Genomic DNA, 16,346 nt, shown 5'->3' on the forward strand with positions numbered 1-16,346 from the left:
TCGCGTATACGTGCACTCTCGCACACAAGGTATTTAGTACAATCGATTTAAATAGAGCATAATCATCAGATACCAATAGCAGAACAGGATAAGGAGAAGACGGCCATAATAACACCCTTCGGATTGTTCCAGCCTAAAGTCATGCAATTTGGATTACGAAACGCGGCCCAAACCTTTCAACGTTTCATGGATACAGTACTTAGAGGGCTAAAATTTTGTTTCTGTTATATAGATGATGTAATAGTCGCATCGGAAACAGAAGAGGACCACGTGGAGCATCTCCGAGAGATATTTTCTAGGTTCAGACAATACGACCTTACGATTAACATAGACAAATGCAGATTTGGAGAATCTGAAGTCCAATATCTGGGGTATTCGGTATTGGAGGAGGGAACGAAACCCTTGAAAAGCAAAGTCGAGGCCATATTTAACTATAAGAAGCCGGAAACGATGGAAGAACTTCGCAGATTCTTGGAAATGCTCAACTTTTATAGACGTTTTATTCCTAAGGCGGCAGACGTACAGGCTTCGCTTCATGCACTCATAGCTGGTTCAAGGAAGAAGGATAGAGGCCGAATTCAATGGGACCAACCAATCGAACAAGCATTTCATAAATGCAAAGAGCAGTTAGCTCAAGCAGCCTTATTAACACACCCAATCGCGGAAGCACCATTGGTATTGAGCACAGACGCCTCGGAGGTAGCGATCGGAGCGGTCTTGGAGCAGGAATACGAAGGAACTCGACAGCCACTGGGATTCTTTTCCAGGAAATTGACCGAAACACAGCGTAAATATAGCGCATATGACAGAGAATTATTGGTGGTATACGAAGGAATAAAATTTTTTAGATATTTAGTTGAAGGACGACAACAATTGACAATTCGTACAGATCAAAAGCCACTTACCTATGCTTTTTTGCAGAATCCGACTAAGGCGTCACTAAGACAGCTACGACAGCTAGACTATATAGCGCAGTTCACAAGATAGAACACATTGCAAGCAAAGAGAACGAAGTCGCGGATGCGCTATCCAGAATTAGCGCCATCGACATGCCCGTAATTGTCAGTACAGAGGAACTGGCTGCCGAGCAACAAGAGGATGAAGAATTACGGACTCTATTGCAATCGCCAGCAGCATCGAAACTAAAGGAATTACGACTGGACAACAGCGAGAAAGTAATTTACTGCGATGTCTCCAGGCAAATCAGGATCTACGTCCCTGCGACATTAAGGAAAAGGATCTTCGATGCAATACATAACCTCGCACACCCGAGTGGCAGAGCTACGAGGAAGACGATTGGACAGCGTTTCATATGGCCCAGTATGAACAGGGACATCGCCAAGTGGGCGAGAACCTGTCTGGCATGCCAGCGCGCAAAGATTCGGCATAACAGGAGGATTCCGGAACATATAGAGGTACCTGAGGAAAGGTTTCAACACATACATTTAGATATTTTAGGACCTCGATCTATCCATATCAAACGGATATAGGTATTGCCTGACGATGATAGATAAATCTCGTTGGCCTGAAGCAGTACCAATAGTGGACACGTCGGCAAATACCGTAGCTACTGCCTTCTTTTCAACATGAGTCGCTAGGTTCAGAACTCCAGCAATTATAACGACCGATCGCGGAGCCCAGTTCAAATCCCTGATATTCGAAGCGCTAGTGAAGCTAATTGGGAGCAGGAGAATTCGTACTACCGCGTACCATCCATAGTCCAACGGGATTATAGAAAGATGGCACCGATCACTTAAAACCGCGATTAAGTGTTATGGAATACAAAATTGGACTGAAATCCTTCCAGTGACATTACTCCGTCTCCGTTCGAGTTACAAAGAGGACATATCAGCATCGACTGCAGAATTAGTATATGGAACGACGCTGCTAGGTGAATATTTCGCGACGGAACTAAGCAGCCGATACCCACAAATATTTATAGAAAAATTTAGGGAGCATATGAAGAAAGTTTGCGCGCAGCCCACAGCGCACCATGTAAAAAGAAGAGCCTTTATGCATAAAGACATGCAGACCTGCACACACGTCTTCTTACGAGTGGACAAGGCGAGGAAACCGCTGGAGCAACCATACGAAGAACCATTTTTAATAATGAAAAGAGTCTCTAATTCTGTTTACAGGATCAATTACAAGGGACAGCCAACGGAGGTCAGTGTGGACCGTCTCAAACCCGCATTCATTGAGATAGCCGAGACAGGTGGCCCCAGCCAAAAACTCGGACGAGCCTCAACCAGGCCCGTCGGGAACCAGAGGCTAGGAACTTGGACGTCGTACCGTCCGATTCGCGACTTGAAGCCAAGTCACTCGGGGGGTGGGGGGGGGGGGGGGGCGGCATCTATAAGTCCGTGGTCGATGGATGAACGCACAAGATGGATTTACGAACGCCGATAGCGTGACCTTCCACCATGTTTGAGATTTTGAGATGACGAAGCAGTCTAGCTCTGACCGTTAGATATTCAAGTAGCTGTGATATTAAGAATAAAGGCATACATATTTATTAACCGTAATTCATAGTTCTGTACTCATAACCCACCACAGGTCTAACCCAACCCAATTGTTGTATGGGTGAAAAACTTTCCACGCGAACCAAGGTCCACCCCCACCCATCTCTGACTGCGAAGGAGGGGCGGTAGCTTATATGTGTACTGTCTATACACACATATCAGTAAATTACTTCCCTTAGCACTGACTTACTTGTAAACTTGTAAAATTTCTCAACCTTTTTTTGTTCATAACTTTTAAATAAGCAGTGACCGCCAATTAAGTTACAAGGAAGAGTTACTCAGGATTACGTCCTTGACAACATATGTCAAGGTCATTGAAATCGGTGAGGTTGTTCTCTTTCTGTATAATTACTATTTATAACACGTTTACACACACATCCATATCTCAAATATACGGTGGCCTGAATATACTTTTTCACCCCGGTCCAAACTCGGATTTAAATCTAATGAATCCATTGCAATCACGACCCGAATTTGGATTTAATATTTTTATTATTCAGGTATCTTAGAAAATTTAAATTGAGTGTTAAATTGAATCTGAATTTAAAGTATCAAATTTACTTGTTATCCGAAAAATCGGATAGCCAGATCCAAACAAACTTCGAAGCTCTACTGGAAACGATTATGTGTGAGTGCTTATTATTATAGTATTATTTATAGGAACATTTCAATACAAAGCGCTAGTGTTTATTTAACATAAATTTATTTAATATAAATAAATATAAACATTTAAAAGATTTGAAAATTAAAAGTACTCAAATTCAAATGTAGATTTATATATGTACTTACGCACACTTACACTTATATTTCTTCAAGCACTGAATATCCCTAAGATTGCATATTCTAGTACCTGAAATAGTAACAACTTTATTATTTATTTGAATGCTCTATATGTACAAAATAAGTTAAAAGCTTTTTTGTATACTTACAAAGGGAGGGTGCGAGGACTGGGAAATGGATTTTAATAAAACTAATTCCTATAATAGTCTTTCACTCGTAGTGAAACATAGTAAAGTGCCGTTTTCGAGAAATACGTGTTTTATTATTTCAAAGTGCAGTAATTTAATCATTGTCTTCAAATTTATTTATAACATTTCAAGCAGCGAATAATAACTATTATTCGATATAATAGTAGTTATTATAATTAAAGTTAATTCTGTGTACTAAAAACATTTTTTAAAGGTAGAGTAAACATTTTCTTTTCTTTTATTTATTATTTCTTGTTAGAATTGTTAAATTTATTTAAATAAAGTAATTTTGCTTAACTATTTTATTATTACTTATGCTGAAAAAAAAAATGTTTACAAAAAGTCGACAGGAATTGAACCCAGTCCGACAGCGTAGCAGTCAAGCATCTTAGCTGCGTTGCTACGCCGCTTCGACGAAAATAAAGTAGTATATTAAAAAAGTGTCGATTTTGGCTCCCAAGCGTAATGTGAATAGACCTTGAAAAATCATTGCTTAAATTGGGTCCTCAAATAACAAGAAATAACAATTATTTGTCCGACAAGTGGTGGGAACATTGCTAAAATGGCTTAAATACAGTAAAAAAATGACATTGATACATATGCGAATAATTTCATTTTTTAACTGTAATTATAATTAAAACCATGATTCTAATCAGAATTGTGAGTACATTCTGCATGTAAAGATCGCGAACTACATTAGCACTAAGCAAGATGCACTACGTGGAAGTACAGTCCGCTTAGCATCCCTTGATAGAGATCAGGAGAACCACATAGGGGTTGCGTGTTGCAACGCGAGAACAACATCACACACACGCACGCACGCATGCACACGCACACGCACGCACACGCACACGCACACGCACACGCACACGCACACGCACACGCACACGCACACGCACACGCACACGCACACGCACACGCACACGCACACGCACACGCACACGCACACGCACACGCACACGCACACGCACACGCACACGCACACGCACACGCACACGCACACGCACACGCACACACACACGCAAACGCACACGCACACGCACACACACACGCAAACGCACACGCACACGCAAACGCGCGCGCACGACAGAGAGGGTCACAGGAATGACGAACTGTGGAGTCCTGATCTCTGTCAAGGGATGCTAAGCGGATCTGTACTTCCACGTAGTGCATCTAGATTAGTGCTAATGTAGTTCGCGATCTTTACATGCAGAATGTACTCACAATTCTGATTAGAATCATGATTTTAATTATTACTATTACGTATGCGGATAATGTCATTTTTTAAGGCTCCTGGATGGTCAGCCGAGAACTCTGCGTTGACGGTGGCGACGTACCGTCGCGGCAGAAATCAGAACCCTCTCCAATGGAGAATTCTGTCCTTTGTGACATGTTGACAACCTATTTTGTTGTGCATGCTATTTCTTTATTATTCGCTCTGTGCTTGTGCTCTAACGTTTAACGTATTCGTGAAAGTCGTAAAATTGACCGAAAAGTAAGATTTGCATGCGGAAGGAACGTTTTCACCTCCTTTCGATAGTCGTTAAACGGCTGTTTTTCCCGTATGTTTAGGCTTCGTTTTATGGCTGTTTGTTTATTGTCGAGGGAAAAGGGTAGTTTTCGGCCAATTTCGGAAGTGTTCTGAAACGATCTATAGTGATGTTTTATTGAAATGTCTTTTTATTTGAAAATGGCATGCACAACAAAATTGGGTGTTTTCCTCGCCTCAATAGTAAGAATCCAATATGGCCGCGGTGACCATCCAGGAGCCTTAACTGCATTTAAGTCATTTTAGCAATGTTTCCACCACTTGTCGGACAAATGATTGTTATTTCCTGTTATTTGAGGACACAACCCATACAGCACAAAATGTTTTCAAAAAATATTTTTGAATATTTCTGTAAAAATATTGCAAGAAACATTTTAAAATAGTTTTAGGAATATTTTAAAATGATTTAAGAACATTTTGTGGTAACATTTTTAAGAATATTTTAAGAATCTTAAAAATATTTATAAAAATGTTCTTTTTTATCACCCAGACAATATTTTCTTAAATATTTGAAATATATTTTTGAAATATTAATTTAAATCTACATATTTTTATTGTTTTATAATCTCGTTCCAAAATATTTAAAAAATATTTTAAATTTATTTATTATTGGCTTTATAACCTTTTTTCAAATATTTTTGAAATATTATGAAATATTCTTAATTAAGAAAGATGCATGGTAGCGCATCTTTCCGTGTTAGTTTGCAATGACGCCACTAGGCGGCGCATAATGGTAAGACTAACTCATAAGTCAGTTGGGTGCTAAAATATAAGCAAGCTGCCGGTGAAGCAAAATCATGACATCCGCGAGACATATCTTTGCCAGCAATACAACGCAAAGCTCACCCAACACTGCTGCGATAATATAGATGTACAAAATAATATTTTCCAAAGTAAGATGTAAAGATGTATATTTTTTAAATATTAAAAAAAATCTTTCAAACGTGAAACAATTATTGCTGATTGAGTTAAACATATTTTATTTTTCGAAGCAATATTTTTAAAAGATTTTACAAATTTTTAAAAAATATTTTGTGCTTTATGGGAAACAATGATTTTTCAAGGTCTATTCACTTTACGCTTGGGGGCCAAAATCGTCACTCTTTTAACATTCTCCTTTCCGCTCGCGAACCGATATATCTGTGTATCTATTTTTTAAGAGCGTTTTTCCCGAAAACTGAGCGTTGCGCACTAGCGCTTCATTATGTTTTACTACTTATAGGAATACGTTTCATTGAAATTCGTTTCCCGTTTCTCGCGCCCTTTTCTTGGTTTGAAAAAATCGATTTTTTTCCTTGCATATTTTGAACGTTTAATGTCTTAAGGGGATCCTATAGCGAAGGCCGAACTTCCTCGATGTCGATAATGTCAACATTTCTAATCCTGTTTTCTATGTTATATATCTATATCTGTCCTTGTCTAACGAGAGGCATCTGTCCTTGTTCGATTGCTGCGCCATCTCTCGCTACACGCAATACTGCTTATCCTATCAACCTGCATGTGCTTTTGCATATATAAAAGTTAAAAGCATGACACTTTTTTTCTAGACTTCTATCGTAGTTGTAATTGCATGATATTGTTTTTCAATGTTTTCCCTAGAGGGCTAGATTCTCATTTTGTATATATAAACTGCAGTATTTTTGTATAACCAAATATTGTCGTCAGTGACAGCTCTATGTGCCCAAATTTTCAATTTTTTTTTCGTTTTGGATGTAAAACCGACCCTAGCCCTCTACATTTTTGTGCGTACTTTAATTCTTTAAAAGAATTTTGCAATTCCGTAAAGCCAATTAAAAATAGTTTGCTTTTAACTAAATGTCGGTAATTACTGCCACTATAGGATCCCCTTAAGAATGAAATCCTAACGCCGTTTTTTGAAATTTGAACAAGTATAGAGGATACAGCGCTTTGTACTGGGCGCTGCACATGCAGGCATGCGGTAGCCTTTTGTGGAGCGGCGCGCAGGTAGAAAGGCGGCTCACCCGAGAATGCGATTCACTCTATCTATAAAGATCTGTCTAATGAAACGTTGCTAAAATGTTGTCTCGGCGGGTTTACCCAAAATAATAACGAAAGTTATAATAACTTAATTTGGAAAATGGCACCAAAAATTTCGAACAGCAGTGCATCGTTGAAATAGCAACTTAACTTATGTAGCAGTTTGTCTAGTTAACGAGGAAGCCACGTCTTTATTAAAAAGAATAAGCACAATGGGAATAACTGGGCGAAATGAAGCGCAATTCACAGCTTCAAGTGACACTCGCCGATTCGGCCAAGCAGACATTTACGCGCAACACGCGACTTGGGAGGTCAGAATTCATCGCCGACTTGCCAAAAATCAATTGGAGGACGAAAATTTGGCTAAGAGGGATTCACTTTTAGGCCTAGAATAGATGATTTGTAAGTTGAAAAAAATCAGTTTTATTGTAGTGTAAACCTGTTGTAAAACTTTAAAAGCTTTTTCCTCGGAACCATGTTTTCAAAATTGGTACTGGTCGAAACTCGAAAGCGACTCAACGATTTAATAGCCGTTTAGACCTACCACAAGTATATAAAATTTTGTAGTCCCTATTGGATGCTTTTTGCAATTTTTAAATTATTTTTTTTTTAGAAAACAAAATGAAAATTTTGGCCAAAAATCGATGTCTTAAGTTTGAAAGTCATTTGATTAAAAATCAAAATTCTAGAAATCCCATCCGATAGGGATTACAAAAATCATGTCATAAATTTTGAGACCCTTTTTGAGTTTTTGTGTTAGATGAATCGCTTGGAAATTCCGCCGGTATCGCAAAACCCTACAAGACATGCAGGGCCTAGGGCGAGGAGCTGTAGGGGAAGTACTTTCCATTACAAATAATAAACGAAAAACAGAAAATGCAATCTAAAATGTGTATTTTCATTTGTGAAAAACCCGATCCTCGTATCTGTTATATTTTCGCCGGAAAAAAATCATGAAGTAGGTATGCTATTTTTTTTTGTCCGAGAAAGGTATATGTCCCCTTAATAATTGTATAAAAAAACATTTAATATTTATTTATTATATATTAATGGTAGAAATAAATGTCCTATTTACTTTATCTAGATAACATATAGCCATTTAAATTGAAATATTTTATCACCTTTTCAAATTTTTGAAATATTGACAAAATGTTGACAAAAATGTTGTACAGCATAATACGAGAAGTATAATATAGCCATAATCTCAAAAATTATTAGCAAACATAATAATATCTAGTAAATAACCATTCAAAACATAATTTGTATTAGATATCTACTGGATATTCTCGATAGATCCCAGACGTATGTCCCAAATCGGGATATACATATTGTTGCGTGCATGCTGCCCGGTATGCTCTCGAACTCCGAGCTGAAGCGTGCAACAAGCCGTCTTTCCGTCAAGATGCGAAACGTCCTTATGCCCGTTCTAGACTGGAGGATGATCCTACTCTCGGCTCATCCTCCTTTCTATAGTGTACGTGACATAAACTATACATAAACTCTAGATTTTTACCCGTCTACACTAGAGCCATAAGTAGGATCATCCTCCAGTCTAGAACGGGGATTAGCAACGAGCTGTATTGATTGATTTTAAACAACAACTGACGGATTTTGTCTTGAGCTGCTGGACCGTTCGGACGTGTGTCCGCGCTCTTCTGTATCGCGACGATAATAAACGCTGATATTGTTTTCCTATTAAACCGCAGTGTTTCCTTTATTTCCGCGAGCGTCGGGAGTGCGAGCGCGTGAGTGTCTGTGCGTGATTGAGCGACGCGGCCAGCGCAACATTTTGGGGACTCGTCCGGGATACAAGAGACGAGCTGCGCTAATTAAGACGAGATGGCTTCGACCGCTCCCACAAGAAAACGGCTCCGGACAGCGACTCCACAATCGGACGCTCCGGAGATGACGGCGGAAGTGATTACACTGCAGGCGGTGATGCAGGAGATCCGTGAGATGCGCGCGGAGCGCATGCAGAGGCAAGCCGAGTTCGCGGCGATGATACAGCAGCGCGATGACGAGTTTTATCATATTTAGGAGAGGATTTCAGAGCTAAGACCCTCCAATAATTTTCCTTCGGGCAAAATCGCGAGCGGCGCGGTGCGAGTGACGGGCGCGGGTGTAGACGCGTCCGGAGACAGAATTTCTCGCGGGATTAAATTAAAGCCCGATACGTACCACGGGACGGCGCCGTTACACGAGTTTCTTTCACAATTCTCGCTAATTGCCGTTGCAAATAAATGGAGTGAGGCGGAAAAAGCGGTCGTTTTGGCGTCGTGTTTACGGGGGAAAGCGCGTTCATTACTTGATTCGTTGCGTTTCGGGGAAAGCGAACTTGCTCAGAATTATTATCTTCAATTTACTAACCGGAAACAGCGCCCGGGCGAAGATTTCGCAGCGTTGGGCGCGGATTTAGAGAGGCTATCGCAGAAGGCGTACCTTGAATGCTCTCATGAAGTTCGCGATAAAATTGCAAGCTCTCAATTCGTAGCCGCGTTGTCCGACGGCTTTGTGAAGCGCACCCTTCAAGTAGAGGGAGTAACGTCGCTTAAAATAACGATCGAGCGTTCGAAGACGCTCAGATTTATTAATCAACGACATGAGTCTGAGCCCGTACTATAATTATTTTAGGAAGTTACTAGTTATTTTTGTCCGATTTTTCTGCGTTTAAAATGTTTTGTTGCAGATATTAGCACCAAACGGAAAAGGCATGGCGGCTGAGGAATTACAGAAGTTTCTCCTAGGAAACCTTTCTGGACTGCCTCTCTCACGGTTTTTGACCGTGGTTTTCCCGTGAGACTGAGGGCGAATGCCGAGGCAGGGGACAGAGAGCTCTTAGAGCGATGGGTCCACGGAAGTATTTCCCCCTCTGATTCCGAAGAAAGACGACCCAAGCGCGCAAAACTCAAGAGGGAAGAGGAGCACCGGCGAAAGTCAGGGGGTCAAGCAGGATCTTCGTCGTGGAGCCTGGCCAGCTCTATGAGGAGAGGTTTGAAGGGAACCTGATGTGGAGGCTGGAATGGATGGAGCCCGGTAACTCGTTGCAGCAGCACGAGGAGGGCAGGAAACCGTCCAGAAGCAGCGGCCTCCCGAGGAGTTGCAGCAAGCTGCCTCGCTGATTGTCGGGACGACAATCTGAAGAAGGGGGGCAGTGTTGCGTGCATGCCGCCCGGTATGCTCTCGAACTCCGAGCTGAAGCGTGCAACGAGCCGTCTTTCCGTCAAGATGCGAAACGTCCTTAGCAACGAGCTGTATTGATTGTTTTTAAAAAACAACTGACGGATTTTGTCTTGAGCTGCTGGACCGTTCGGACGTGTGTCCGCGCTCTTCTGTATCGTGACGATAATAAACGCTGAGATTGTTTTCCTATTAAACCGCAGTGTTTCCTTTATTTCCGCGAGCGTCGGGAGTGCGAGCGCGTGAGTATCTGTGTGTTTTTTTTTTAATTGTGGCTCTCAAGCATAACAGCTTAAATACGGCCAGGTCTAACCAATAGTCTCTGAGTATCTGTGTGTGATTGAGCGACGCGGCCAGCGCAACAATATTGTTGCGCTCCACGGCTCTCTTTCCACATTCGCGCGTACTCGCGATCACGCTCGCGCAATCCGGGAAACGCAGTGAAATGATTACGCCAGGGTTTAAAAGCTCTCAGCGGGTTTATTCACTTATACAGATATTCCGTAGCGAGCACATCTGTACGAGGAGGTGACGGCTCAGCCAAAAAAATCTGACGATCATCCGTCAACAACTCGTCGTCAGAAACGGCTTCTCGACTTTTATGCGAAGGCGGCTAGAATGCTAGATTCAGCTTGAATCTATCGGGCGTTACGACGTAGGCGAAATATTGTCTTCCCTCTTCAATGACAAAGTACAATGTTAAAGCTGTGTCCAATCGTACGGTGTTCAATTGAGCGGTGTCCAATCGTTACGTGTCCATACGGAGGTCACCCAACAAAAACTTCCGCCACCGTCTTGGCATTGATATTCTTTAATGGAAAAGCCTCCACCCATTTGGTGAAGCAATCAACGATTACAAGTAAGTATCTATTTCCGGACGGGATAGCTAGAAGTAGGCTAAGAACATCCATTTGTACCCTTTCGAATGGGGCTTTCATATTATAGATCTGTAGCGAGAATTTTCCTTTCCCCGTGGGGCCCTTTTTGGAAATACAAACTTCAGGATTTGTACCAGTTTTCCACATCCTGTTTGCAAGTGGCCCAATAAAACTGTTTTCGAATTTTCTCGAGAGTCTTATTGATTCCGAAATGACCACCTGAGGACAGTGTGCGATTTTGAGCTCGAGCACATTCGCGTTTTTCCCCCTCCACTACGCACACAGAGACTATTCGTGTGGCGCAGTTGTCACATGGATAGACGCTCCGTCTCTGTGTGCGCAAATGAAGGGGGAAAAACGCTGATGTGCTCGGGCTCGAAATCGCACCACTCATGCCTGAGGACGAATCGTGAGCTTTCTCCAAACTTTCTTTAATTTGTTTGCGAGGGACGACTAATTGAAGAAGACTGAATTTCAGATTCGGCGCTACTCATCTTTTATAAAGGATTCCATTTTTCAAAACTAGAGCATCTTAATACGACCAATAAATTCGGGAAGAATCGTCTCTAGCGGCTATCTCAGTCCGAGAAAGGCGCACTCCTGCTTTTTTGCTCTGGTAAATAACCGAGATGCTTGAATCTTCTTCTGTTCCTTACGCTAATCTTCCAATTTTTCCCCTTCCAAAATTACGCGAGTGAGGAACTTTCCTTGCTCATCCGCACTTTTCTCTACTCTGTCGCAATACTCGCAGCCGTCCAACTCACAAAGTGTCGTCTTGAAAAACCATCGGCATTCCCGTGAGCCTGACCTTTCCGATGGACGATCTCAAATTCGTATTGTTGAAGTCTTTCCAATCAACGAGCCAACTGTCCCTCCAAATCTTTGAAAGACATTAGCCATTTTAAAGAAACGTGCGGATCAAAAACTTTCGCCCGTAAAGATAATGCCGAAAGGATTTTTAAAAATCGACTATCGCTAAAAGTTTACGACGAGTAACACAGTAATTTCTTTCGGCTTCTGCGACCAATATAGAATGATCATTAGACGCAAGTTTACAAAAGAACACTCGATGCTCGCTGTCGGTCCGTCACTTCCAGTCTTGACGCCGTTACTCTCACTCCATTTTTTCGAACACACACAATACATGTCACGTCGAAAAAACACAGATCGCGAACGCGTATCGCGATCCGACGGCTCCATTTTGTACGACACACCCGGAACAAAAGATTCGGATAGAACGCCTACAACAATATGACGTCTTTAAGACGTCTTATGTCTCGATTTGGGACATTTGTTCCCTGGGACATTAGCGATATCCATGAATATGTAGGAAACAGCCATTAAAAATGCTTTAAATGTGTCCTCAATACGAGATTTCATACATATCCACAGGACATCCGCATCAATATCCAGTGGATATTTTTGACATAGAATAAAAACCTTTAAACAGATGTCCACCAGACGTCATAAAGATTCAAAACTTCCATGGAGCTAAATCAATAAATAACCAAAAGACATTTGTTACGTCCTGTAGACTCCACGATTTCCCTTTTTCGCGGAAATTTCCCTAGAAGTCTAAAATAGCCTCTAAGATTGGAATAAATGAAAATCGGATACTAACGGTTGTTTATCGGTAAGTAAGCTATGATCTCGACATGTTTCAAATTTTTCTATTGCTATTTCCTATTTTTTCTTTCATGTTGCTCACATGACTGAAAGAAATCGAGAAATCGAGAGGAAACTTTCAGATGACGAAATCCAAACAGACAAGGCATATGCGACTAAGTTTTTATCAACTTTGTCTGATCTATGACTGTAAACCTGAACTAAACGACACGGCGCGCCAAGGAGCCCTTAAGTTCAAGACAAATTTAATAAAAAAATTTTATTATATTGAACAAGCAGTCCAAAACTGCTCGTGCAATGTTCTCGGATAGATTAAAACGGAGTCTGGGACGTGCGTTTTTGAAAATCCTGTAACCGTTATGAGCACGTAATGGAAAATTCTATTTGTTTGAACCGACAATAAAGATATAAGACTATGCGTTGTCTGTTAACGCAAAAACAGGGTCGCGAGATAAACTGAAGACCTGGAACCCTAATAAAAGAGATATCGGCGATAATCGAAAAATGGATGAGTCACTGGATAAAGCGATAGCTTGAACTCTTAAAATAAAATGGTGTGGGCTTTATGACAAGACTCGCCAATAGACAACAGTAAAAATCGGTAACTGTACTTAGCTCGCCAATAGATAGGCGAAAACTCAAATTTACATCCCGGGTAAAAATCATCCTACCAACCAAAATCCTCGAAATGGAAATCTGACACATTCTACGACAAAATCCACCCCTTCCATCCCTTGAATTTTCCTATATAAATCGCGACATCGCGGGACTCGGTCTCTTCAGCTCTTCAACTTCTCTTCACCCGATTTATCTCTTAGTTCAACCTCTCTTCAGCCGGTTTATCTCTTAATTCACTCTCTTCAGTTCAACTTCCCTCCGGTTCATTTCTTCAGTTCACTTCCCTTCTCTTCCGTTTTACGAACATTAGTTGCTTTCCATTTACATCAAAACTCAGATAAATCTCACTTCTGTCTTTCTTCAACATTCATGTTGAAGAAAGACAGAAGTGAGATTTATCTGAGTTTTGATGTAAATGGAAAGCAACTATTGTCGCATTTAAGTCCGATCTCGAGTTTCAAGTTAAATTCTGTGCGCGAACTTAACTCACCGAGTACTGACGAGAGCCTCTACCTACAGACCTCAAAGAGATCCAGCCAGATTGAACGTAACACATCAAAAAGTAGTAAGTCTTATTATTATTATTATTATTATTATTATTATTATTATTATTTTCCTTTTTTCTCAAATAAGCCGATATTCAAACCGAATAAGTAACATTTACTTCGCCAGTCAATATAATTAACACAATTAAGAATTTAATTGACTATACTGGCAATGATTATAATCGTGGTAACGTAATGTAAATAATGTAATTATGTAAATAATGTAAAAAAAATGTAAATAAACTTGGCGCTACTTTTTTACTTCTGTCGCATTCTTCCCTAAATTATGTTTATTGTTTTTTTATTCAATCAAAAATCTTAGTACTAATGTTTAAATTTCGAAGTCTAGCAGCGCCAAGTTTATTTACAAGAAAAATTTATTTATTTTATTTTAATTAAATATTTTTATTTTGTACTGTTACTTCTTTAATTCTTTGTAATTAAAATAATTCTTTGTAATATTAAAAATTTGTTAAAGAGAATTAAGAAGCTATTACCACTTGGGTTGGAATAAGAAGACTCTTTGTTTGAAAGTCAAACCGAAATATTTCGCGTGTTATTAAACGCTCGAAATGCGTAGCTCGGCCACGTTCGTCGTGAGCCGTGATCACGCGCCTCGAAAAGCGTCGCGCGCGATGATTCGTTGAGGCACCGCACCTCGCGACGGGAACACGTGTTCGACGCGCGAGCATTAGAAATCCTGTAAAGAAAAAACTACGCTGGAAAATAAAGTCACGCTCCCTGCGATTAGCCGAATACTCTCGTTCTCCGGTTTTGCACGGCGCGACCGCTGAATAGTCTATCGGAGCAGGCAGAACTGGCAGAAGACGTTGAATCGTCGGCTCGCTCGTACAGGAGCTGGCGATCTTTGATAACCGCTCGTGTCGTTCGTTATTCTGCGTTCTCGAAAGTGAACATGATTTGCTTGCGTTGAAACTTGTTTGTGAGACTGAATATTGTTTAATATTGTTTTTGCGAGCAGACGCCCGTATCACTTTCGCGCTCGTCCTCGGCCTCGCGATCAAGATCTCCGCGGGCTGCGAGCAAGATTTCCGACCAGCAAGATTTCCGCCCAGCAAGATCTCCGATTTTACATCCAGTTCGCGGAACGGCCCTGTAAGAATGACGAAAATCTCCGCGTTTACGCGAGTTGCTCCGGGCGTCGCCTTGCTCCACTTTGTGCACAAAATAAACGTTTTGTTCCTAACGACACGAACTCTCAAGTTTCTTTCCCGCTCACGATCCTTCAGCGAGTCTCGAAGTTCGCGCAACCGACTGTCTTCGCGCTCATCTCTGAGCGTATCCCGGCAATTCAATCGGGACGATCTCGTCGAGATCGGCTCCCGAACACCCTTGAATAGGAACACAAAGATACCACTTGGGTTTTATTTTTTAAAAGTAGTTGCACAACAATTATTTTTCAAAGCAATATACATATTCTCTTTGCAATTGGCGCAATTTAATTTAAAGATTTTACATCTTTTTTTGAAATACATGTCACTTGAGTTAAGTTAGGTAACATAATTTTGTGAAGGAGAAATAAAGCTACCACTTAGGTTGGATTTTTGAATTTACGAAATACATTGCGTGTACTTGGCGCCTTTTTTTACCTTTTTTGAAAAAGGTAATTTTGTACTGATATCACGCATTTTGTAGTGTTAAGCAGGGATCGGTAAAAAATTTTTATTTTTTATTTTTTAATTATTCACGAAATTAGCAATAACAACAAATTAAATTTTTATTGAATTAGCAAATTAGTAATTAGTCACAAAAAATTACTATTTACATAAAAATTAATAATATTTAAGTAAAAGTAACTTATACAGTTTTCACAAAAATTAAAGGAACACTAAATTTATCTTTAAAAATAGGCAAAATTCAAGCAGCTGTAACTTTGTTAAAAATGAACAAAATTTAAATTTAAAAAGAGGAAAGCTTAAAACCTCTACTTTCGAAAGGTTACTATTATTTTTTAGTTTCTGTGAGTTTGATAATTTTTACATATAGAAAACTACGAGCTGGACAAAATAGAAAATTTTCCTTTCACTTTGTGGGCTTGTCACGTGCACAAAAAAAATCTACGAAAATTTTTGAATTTCTAACGTAAAAGCTTGAAGTTTTAGTTGCAAAATCATTTTTTAAAAATGTTTCTACGATTTTTTGTTACTGAGTTATCGTAGATTGAATAAGAAATGAGCATTTTGACTTTGATTGCTCATAATTATCTTAAAAATCATCGTATCGCAATTAAAAAAACAGATTCTTAAAGCTGAAACTTTGCTCTATTGAACGGTATAATTGCTGTAAATTTTTTTAAATAACTTGTAGACATGATACAAATGGATAAAAATAATGTAAAAATTAGCGATTTTCCTTTTTTTCATTTTGACCCAGAAAACGATTGTGCAGCACAACAACACAAATTTATTCTTTATGTTTTTTTGTACCTTTAAGTACCCTGCATT

General features: G+C 40.0%; 1 protein-coding gene and 1 pseudogene across 1 annotated transcript in view; one reads left to right on the forward strand and one right to left on the reverse strand.

Moving 5' to 3' along the window:
• Positions 1-16,346, reverse strand: part of LOC139777660 (sodium channel protein Nach-like) — a 197,930-nt gene that overhangs the window by 26,858 nt on the left and 154,726 nt on the right. The window contains exon 8 of the mRNA XM_071715222.1: positions 3,322-3,372. Coding sequence (XP_071571323.1) covers positions 3,322-3,372 — 51 coding nt within the window. The remainder of the gene's footprint in view (positions 1-3,321; positions 3,373-16,346) is intronic.
• LOC139777678 (uncharacterized) lies at positions 1,050-3,293 on the forward strand (annotated as a pseudogene).

The sequence above is a fragment of the Temnothorax nylanderi genome, unplaced genomic scaffold (genome assembly GCF_030848795.1).
Source record: "Temnothorax nylanderi isolate EJ_2023f unplaced genomic scaffold, tnyl_v1.0 TNYL_tig0157_pilon, whole genome shotgun sequence".
NCBI lineage: Eukaryota > Metazoa > Arthropoda > Insecta > Hymenoptera > Formicidae > Temnothorax > Temnothorax nylanderi.